The sequence below is a fragment of the Hipposideros armiger genome, unplaced genomic scaffold (assembly GCF_001890085.2).
Source record: "Hipposideros armiger isolate ML-2016 unplaced genomic scaffold, ASM189008v1 scaffold_291, whole genome shotgun sequence".
NCBI classification, from domain to species: domain Eukaryota; kingdom Metazoa; phylum Chordata; class Mammalia; order Chiroptera; family Hipposideridae; genus Hipposideros; species Hipposideros armiger.
Genome location: NW_017731641.1, coordinates 2,548,579 through 2,557,993, shown reverse-complemented (window position 1 = coordinate 2,557,993; position 9,415 = coordinate 2,548,579). Strand labels below are relative to the sequence as shown.

At 42.5% G+C, this 9,415-nt stretch overlaps 1 protein-coding gene across 8 annotated transcripts in view; it reads right to left on the bottom strand.

The window, feature by feature from the left end:
• Positions 1-7,222, bottom strand: part of MSANTD2 (Myb/SANT DNA binding domain containing 2) — a 30,566-nt gene extending 23,344 nt beyond the window's left edge. For 2 of the 8 annotated variants that reach the window (XM_019658909.1, XM_019658910.1), the window contains exon 1: positions 5,902-7,216. In XM_019658909.1, the coding sequence (XP_019514454.1) occupies positions 5,902-6,624 (723 nt within the window). In that variant the 5' untranslated portion in view covers positions 6,625-7,216. Of the gene's footprint in view, positions 1-3,807; positions 4,304-4,344; positions 5,750-5,901 lie in introns of those variants that run through there. The other 6 variants (XM_019658905.1, XM_019658906.1, XM_019658912.1 and 3 more) reach the window with 5 other exon arrangements.
• Positions 7,223-9,415: the final 2,193 nt, after the last annotated feature.

The following is a 9,415-nucleotide window of genomic DNA, read 5'->3' as shown; positions in this document are numbered from 1 at the left end:
TAAGTTAGTATTTGTAAAGCACTTGGAACAGTGCACAGCACACAGCAAATGCCACATAAGTGTGAGCTATAATCATTATTATTTTGCATATCTGTTTCAGTTATACATACATATTATGTGAGTACCAGGCCACAGGGCAAAATACATTTCTCCTTGTATGCTCAAAAAGATGCATTGCTTTGGTTTTTCTGTCTAGTATATAAATTAAGGAGTGAGATATATAATGAATATCTGCACAATTGCAATTCAATACTATAAAAAAGTTATTTATCGAAACATATAAATTACCTAGAATTGGTATGTCCACTATACTGTTATCTCAAAATTGTCTGCTCCACCCTTTTGCATGTTTCTTTACGACACCACCAACCATTCATCTATAGCTTCTAAGTCAGACCTTCACCAAATGCCATGCACTATGGCACATTTTTGTTTGATTGAAAGGCATGTTTTTAAACAGCTGATCACTTAAAAATTTTCTGGAACATCTGCATTATTTGGATGCTTCCACCTTTGGATTCTTGGACAAAATATATTTTAGTGTCTTTGTAGTTTGCACCTTTTAAGTTATGCTGCCTGTGGGCATTTTACCCCAACTTCTCATCTGTCTCTACTCCCTTCTGCCCAATCTGGTCCCATTTCACCTTCAGGACCCACCTGCTAACAGCCTATGACACACTCTTCCCATAGGCACCTGCAACACCATGAGCTTAATGGCAACACAATACACAGACCTTGCTCTCAATTCTTCTGTAACTGGTGCTTTAGTAGTCTGAAGTAGTGGAAGGTGGACACCTTGACGGGAAATGGTACGCTGCTGTATTTCTAGGGCCTACTGCAGGAGGCACTCAAACTATTTGTTGGTGAATAATAAAAAAAACATGGTCCTTACTTCAGACCTTAGTATTTATAGAAGCCCTGAGATGAATCTGTCAATTGAGTGTGATTAAAGTGAATGGGCAATGTCAAATCCTCCGCCGACACTTGAACTTTAGCCAAAAGTTAAACTCCACACCTTTCCCGTTTCCAAGGGCAGTGGGATTCAAGGGCCCACTAATCAGTCAAAAAACAGATTGAAAAGATGCTTAGAGTTCTAAAGCAGTGGTCTTCAAATGGGGTACCCATGTTTCCTTTAATAATTGATCAAGGAACCTTAAAACCGTAGGGATTCCTGTCATTCCTAGTCTTTTATGTATTTTTTTAGTGTGAAGCGTGGCCCCTTAATTTAGAATAACCAAAGCAATATAGGTTACAAATATTGTTTCTTTAAAATGTAAGTGGAGTATTGTCTGATCATCAACATTTTCAAGATACATTTGATAAAACCTACAGATAAGAACTTTGGGTGGATTTTTCAGATTCAGAGTACATCCTTCAATAAAGTTTACAGGCAATCCTCATCTTATTCATCTCACACTAGATTTAATATTTCCTATATCCTGTTAACTTCCTGAAAACTTTCAAACATGAAAAATGTTGAAAAAATTTTAATAGCTTAAAAATGTTCTAGAGAGTACATGGATTTGAAAACTCTTCTAGGAGTACCTAAGCAAAAAAGTTTGAAGACGATTATTCCCAAGCTGCTCTGGCCAATAGCCACTAGCCACATATGGTTATTTAAATTTAATTAAAATTAAATTAAAAAAATCAGTTTCACAGTCACACTAGCCACATTTCAAGTGCTCAATAGTCACCTGTGGCTGGTACTACACAGTGCCTGCTGGATAGGGCAGATGCAGAAAACTCAGACCGTCACAGAAAGTTCTATTGGACAGCACTGTCCTAGAGAACCAGGAATACGGCAGTTGGCCCCAGCCAACTGAGGTTACCGTGTTTCCCCGAAAATAAAACCGAGTCTTATATTAATTTTTGCTCCAACAATCTACATTTATTCATTTATTCATGTACAAAAATCTACATTTACTCAAACAGTCATGTCTGGCTGATGATCTTAACTGGGTCATATGTTTGCGGTAGGGCTTATATTACGAGCATCCTGAAAAATCATGCTAGGGCTTATTTTCTGGTTAGGTCTTATTTTCGGGGAAACACGGTATAATACTTTATTCCTTGCAATAAAAGCTCTTCCTCCTAGAATAATGGACCATTTTTCTTGACTTCTATCAAGGTTCCTCCTACTCAGGGGTAAAGGGACAGGGACGGCAAGAAAAAGGAACCTTGAGCTCCCCACTGAGGTTTGAGTGGGTAGCCAAAAGAATCTTTTCATAATATAAAGACTTCTTTAATACTCTGAATAACAACTTTTTACCTACACTGTTCAATGCAGTAGCCACTAACAACATGTGACTATTTAAATTAATTAAAATGAAACTCAGAAGCCTAGTCAGTCACCATTTCAACATGTGCTTGTTCGACCCCTATAACCTCCCAAACTGAAAGCCTAAATATAAGTGTATGGTTGGTAGCCTAAGTCTACAGTCATGCACAGCTCAGTGCTGGGGACGTGTTCTGAGAAAGGCGTTGGAAGGCAACTTCCTCATTGTGCGAACATCACAGAGTGAGTGCACGCATGTACACAAACCTGGATGGTATCGCCTACTACACACTACGACAGCCTACAACAGCCTACTACTACTAATCGTATACATAGGCCATATGGTGTCACATATTTGGTCTGCTGTTGACCCAAACATTATCATGTGGTACATGACTGTATTCTTTTAAGATACACAGCAAGCCTGTCAGATTCACAAGCAGACAAGCAAACTGGAACGCACAAACTTTCGGGTGACAATCACATGGGAACAACAGAAACTGACTATATGAAAAATGGAAGGAAACAAATCTAAATCTTTCTTATGAACTATTTGAGTGATATCCCATATTTCTTGGGAATCTTTCAACGATAATACAAAGGGAAAGTCTTGTCTACAAACACCTAAGAAAAGTCTTCAGGGGTGAGCAGAGTCTATTAAAATGCTTATCAGGGACAAGGGTATCTATCTTTTGGCTCCAAGTTATCTTTGCCCTATTGGTTCTCACAAATAATGACAAGGCTTGACAGCAAAAATAGAAGACCAAATATACTATAATATGATTTGTCTGCTAAAGTATGAAATTCGCTTCAACGATTATGACAATTACTGAAGAATACATCTAAGCAACGTCCCTAAAAAATTAATCATTGTGTTTGCTGGGCAGAAAACTCCCTACTACTTTTGAGTCCATTGGATGAGCACCAGCATTGATCCAGCAAAGCCACGTGTTTTAGGTCATGCAATCACCTTGCATTTCACCTTCAGACAGAAGTAGAAGGACACTGGTTTCAAAGAGACATAAAGCCCACTCTCAAGAGGCAAATTTTTGGAGAAAACCCAAAACTATGGGACTTGAGAATGAATTATGCAGTGCATCAGATTAACTGACATAAGTGACTAGAGCAATGTGGCTCAGAAGTGAATGCTTTCATAAATTCCAAGTCTGGAGAGATCTTTCAATGACTACAGTGTGGGCTGTGATGAGATCTCTCCCTTCTTTGAAGTCATCACACTTACTGTCTGCTTTAGTAGGACACTAAGTCATTTTAGTATATGACGCTTAATTGAGTATACCATCCCTTGTGTTGTCTTGTACAGCTTTGTAACTCTGATGTGTGTATACAGACTTTGACTACCCTGTAAGCTCTCGGATGGCGTATTACAATTTTTCTTCATCCTAACATCTAGCAGATAGCCCTGCACACAGTAGGGGCTCAAGTATTTGGTGAATGGAGATATGAAATAAATGGTCTATACAAAAGGAGCAAAATCATATAATGATTAGACAGAAAACCACCTATTTTTTTACCTGGCTCCAAAATTAGGCTGGAATTGTTAGCAGACAAATTTTCTTCTGGCAACAAACAAAAAGCAACAAAGCATCAGAACAAAACAATAATCTGTGCAGCAACACAGTCTCATACACATCCATTTTATCCAAATGACTGAACACATATCAATAACAGGACATGTCAAACTTCAAAATGAAACTCTTTGCAGCAATAAGCAAATGTTTATATCTGTTTTTAAGTTAAAATCCTGTGCACTTAGAAATATACATTTTCACTGGGTAGTATTTAAAAATTGTACTTTGGTAGCAAAACCCAAGAGCTATTAATTCAATTTCAATATTTACAATTTTAATACTTCCACTGTACAGATAAGAGGAATGAGGCAGTCCAGAGAAGGGAAGTGATGTGCTTTGAGGTCAGGAAGGTGGTCAGGGTCTTAAGATGCTGGACTAGGACTCAAGCTTTCTGATGCCTTGTATGATGAGATGAAAGCTGCTACATCAACATGTTGAACTATAAGTAACAGAAAGTTTCATGAAAGAAACTGAAGTTACTATATATCTCTTCCCTCCTTTCAAACTTGAAGAAATTATTTACTGAGTTTTCATAAGTTAGCTTTGATAGGTATTTCATATACATTAGATCAGAAATGTAACTGACACACATAGTGTTTTTTCCCTGTGAACCTCTGACATGAGTTCACATTTAAGTGAGCTACATTATTTTAGTCTGTACAAGAACCCCTCACGGTCCCTATTTTTTTGTACTACTTTGTTTCTATTTTGAAAAATAAAGCAAAAAGGATTATTGAATTTCTTTTTGCAATCAACACAATAAAGTGAAAGAAATTTCTGAGTTATTTGTTCTAAATCGGCATTTTTGAAACTGAGATCTAAAGATTTGTTTTCAGGGGTGTGGGATTCTCTGAGAATTTTTTAAGGTTGTGTTTTTGTGTTCATTAATATAATCTAGATTTCTTGGATATCTATCTCATAATTGTGTAAGGCTATGATTTCAGTGATCACATTTGCTTCTATACTTAAGATTCCCAAGGAGTTTGGGCAAAAAGTGCCATCCCTACCAGAAAAGAGGTACACAGATACTATAACTATGAATAAGAAGTAGTTCAGTGAAAACTGGCAGAAAGAATACTACCAGGATATTTTAGCAGACACTATGGTAAGGGAACTCTCTTAAAAAACACCCCCACATCAGCTTACAATACAAATTTGAACGTCTAGGTTAAAAATCAGTAGAAACAGCAAAACAATAAACTGGCTGGTGGTAAAATTTCTAGTCCAAATTAAGCCTCTGTATTTAAACATTCAGGTACACAGGATAGCCAGATGCACACTGATAGCTTTACTTGTCACCACATCCGGCACAATAACTAAAGCAGGGAAAAACTGGCTTTCATGAAGGAGCTTAGTCAGAAACATACTTCAAGCCAATCAAACTCTGGAGGCATCGACACTCCAAATTCCAAACCAACTCTCAGCCAAGCTAACTCCATAACAATGCACTATCTGGCTGCAATCAAGCCTTTCCAATTCTCCAAAGCATCTCCAGTCTTACCCGTCCTTCACAAATTCAAGTTAGAAGCAAGGCGACTGACACAAAAGCCAGTCGTCCGAAGGCGCTTTTTGCATGGCTCAGCCACTGCACTCGTTTGAAAATTCCTAAACTGGGGGCCCACTGCCCCCCCTCTGCTATCCTTCCTCAACCCCGCTCCGGACCGTAAGCCTCTGCCTGGGCGCCCCTCTGCCTGGAACAAAGCGAGGGCCCGGCGGTGGGGCGAGAGGCGCCCGGGCTCGGAGACGCCCACGGCGCACAAGGAGAAAGCACCAACTTCAGAGCGCAGGAACGTCTTCCATTGGCAAGAAAGAGGGGCGGCGGCAGGCACGCCCAACTTCAAACTCAGGAAACCTACGGGCTGGCGGCCATCTGGAAAAAAACCTCCTTTCCAGGGAGAGAAGAAAAAAGCGGAGAGATGCGAGTCGCCCACCGGGCCCGGGAGGGAGCCCCGTGCTCGGACCGGCCCCGCCCCCGAGGCCCGCTCCCCGCCTCCTCTCTGCCACGGGTTCGCAGCCCCGGGCCGGGCGGCCGGTTACCTTGATGCGCTCCCGGCACTGGGACGGGGTCCGCTCGTAGCCCAGCTCGGCCAGGGCCCGGGACACGCGCTCGTACATGGCCGGCCCGGGGGCCTTGCTGCCGAACACCGTGCCAGCTCCCTCCAGCTGCTGGTACCGCGCCTCCACCAGCCGCTCGTTGCCCCACACTGCGATGAGTGCGTTGGTCTCGGCCGGCGTCCACGACATGCCGCGGCAGGCGGCGGCGGGGGCCCCCCAGGATGAGGCGGCGCTGCGGCCCCCCAGACCCAGCCCGAGACCCCCGGACGCCGCTGCTCCCGAGCCCGCCGCACTGCCCGGCCCGAGCGGGGAGGCGCCCCGAGGCGTGGAAGGATCGGACAGCGAAGGGTTCCCGTCGCTCAGGCCACCAGGAGAGGCCGGGGACAGCACCTCCATCTTCGGGATTTTGAGCGGCGAGTTGGCGGGCCGCTCCGAGCCACAGGGCGCAGCCATCTTCCTAGCGGCGGCCACTGCACCGCCCGGAAGTGACGCTTCTGCGCTTCCGGCCGCCGCGGTCTCCGGGATCGGCTTGGGGCCCGTCTCGCCCGGGGGCACGCGTGTTGGGGTACCTGCTGCGGGGCGCAAGCCATCCGCTTCCCGCTGCCTCTCTCCGCGTGCCCGCCCGCGCCGCCCGCTCCTATCCCGGGGCGAGGGCAGCGGAGGGGGCGCGCCGGAGCCCGGTGCCGAGGAGAAGGGCGGGGGCATGAGGGTGCTGCTGCGCGGACCGAGCGGAGCCTCCCCACTTCCTCTTCAGTCTCAGCCCCCGCGAGGGAGGGCGCCGTGTGGGGCCACGGTTAAGGGGGACTGGACCATTGCGCTCCTCTCTGCCTCCGCTCGACCTCCCCTTCCTCCAACCCGGCCCCGGGCGCAGGACCGAAGCCCAGGTGGAGGCCGGGGAGCCTCCAAAGGTGTACCCAGGGAGGCGCCAGGGCTAGGGGGCGAGCATCTCAGGGGGGAGGCTTTAAAAAGCAGGTGCCTTGTAGGTTTTCAAGAAACCCAAGCGCATTAAAGAACAGCAACTCTGCTTCCAATTATGATAGATTTTGCAGTCAGCCCGAGTGGGTGTGACCGTTTGTAAAAGAATTAGATGTCTTATTGCGTTTGTACGGTCTATAGCTTTCATATGTTTGAACTCCGGACGGAGCCCAGCAGAAATGTTAACTTTCCATTGCCATTCTCCGTTCTGCCTGATTTGGAGGTTGAATTGTTTTCCCACTGTTTTTCATACTCTTCAGTGTAAAGAGATTAAAAAGAAGACTTCAATTATGACAGCTCCTGTGATCAATGGTAATTAGTGTATTAATCAGTGCAGAACACTCCTTACCTCTTACCTTAAAGTGCTGCAATTTAATGAACATTAGCACATGAAATCCAATACGTAGCTGTAAGGTATTTCAATATTCTTGAAAGCCAAAAATCTGTTTATCTTGGACCTTTTAACTTAAAAATCTCAGCGGATTCCCCCCCACCCCCCAGATTTTCATAAGCTATGCAACACGTTTTAAAATAGCAAACATAGGTTTTGTTTTTTAAAAAATAGAGCTGAGGTCAGCTACATTTTTAACTGAGAGTGACCAAGAGAATGACGTAGTTGTCATTGGAAAGCTAAAGGAATAAGCAATAAGGATGAACTAGAGGAGATAATGATCTTCGTATCCCGTATTAAAATGCCACCATAGTTTCTAAGTTACTGGTATGCAGAAACATAAAGAAGTTCCAGAATTTATGCTATCTCTTCCTCTTTTTCTAAGAAAAAGATACAATCTAGCACCTTAGTTAAGAATACAGATTCTAGAGTCAGAATGCTGGGCTTCAAATTCTAGTTCTGCCATCTCAGCCAACTTCACCAAACTCTCAGTGCCTTCATCTATAAGATGAGGATGACCTCACAGCTTTCTTGTGAGAACTGAGTTAATACAGGTAACTCCTTAAAATGATGCCTGGTTCACAGTTAACGTTGTGTGAGCATTAGCTATTATCTCACTTAGCCTATACTCTAGTTAATAGAGTCTTTCTTCCCTTTGTCGCTTTCTCTCCACCACTGGTTTTCAATGTTCTCATTTTCAGTTGTCTTAAGGGCTGTAGTGGAATCTCAAACACCTATCAAAGCAAATTCAGCCCAGCAGTAAGTTTTTTCATGTCATGTTTTGTGTGTATGTAAGGGAGAATCATGCTAAAATCACACAATCAGAGACTCTAGAGAGTTTTTTTTTTAATTTCAATTACAGTTGATATTCAATATTATATTGGTTTCAGGTGTACAGCATAGTGGTTAGACATGTATATAAAAATAAAAAAAGTGGTCCAAAGAGTTTTAAAATCACTACTTATTCCACTCTCCTTTTCTCAACAAGCCTAAAAAAAATTATTCCCTCCTTTTATTGTTAATTCTGATGATTCTCAAATTAACTCTGACTGATCAGGAAACCTTCCTAGATACTGAAGTGGGTTGACTGAGAAGTCTCCCTTCCCACAAACTTCTATGTCTAGACATTATTACCTATATACCTTCCCCTTTATTCCCACACCCATCATTCTACCCAATGAGAAAATGTTTCAAAAATAAAATTTCCAGTAACACCCTAAAGTTAAAACAAAGCCAATAATGCAGAAGTTATTACTGTGTACTACATAGTATAGAGGCATTATGATATAGGCAGCCAGGATTGGATGTGTCATGTTGGCTTATGGCTGATCCTGATTTCCAGGCTTGTGTGATGCGCTTGTTCAAGACTTCATAATTCAATCAGAATTTATTGAATAGTTACTGTGTTTCAAGTGACGTGCTACACCTTTTATTGGGATCTGAATGATAGTTGTAAGTTGATAAAAACCTATTTGAGAGATAACATGAAATATCTCAAAAAGAAAATAATGTGCAATAGGGTACAGAACCATACACACGACCTGTAAACTATCAGCTTTTCCCCTTAATTGTATCATTCCCCTCATCCATTTCCTCCACAGTTTGGATCAACTGTTTGTTTTCCCAGCTTTTTCATGAAGCCTCCCCTAACCATTTGGACAGAAAGAAGTCTAATGTCACAACCTAGCACTTCACATTAATGTTTTCTGTTTTGAAAGCTTAGCTAATTCTGTTGCGTATTTTCTTACTGTGTTTTATGACAATCAGCATGTTTGTTCCTTCGTCTTTTTTTTTCCTTTATGTTTCCACGTCAGGTCCTGTTACCTTTACCTCTAAAATATTTCCCAAATCTCACCACTTCTCAGCCCTAGTCCAAATCTCCATCATGTCTTTACTGGACAAGTGTACTTCCTGCTTGCAACTTGCCTGCCTACACAGTAGCCAAAGTGAACTTAGTTTTAAAAAAAGTTTCCTTGTGAAATATAACATGCATATAGAGGAATACATAAAACATACATGTAGAACTACTACATGAATTATTATAAAGCAAATACTACATAACTACCATCCAGGTCAAGAAATACAGAGGGTGCCCCCAAAAATGTATACACATTTTAAGAAAGGAAAAAC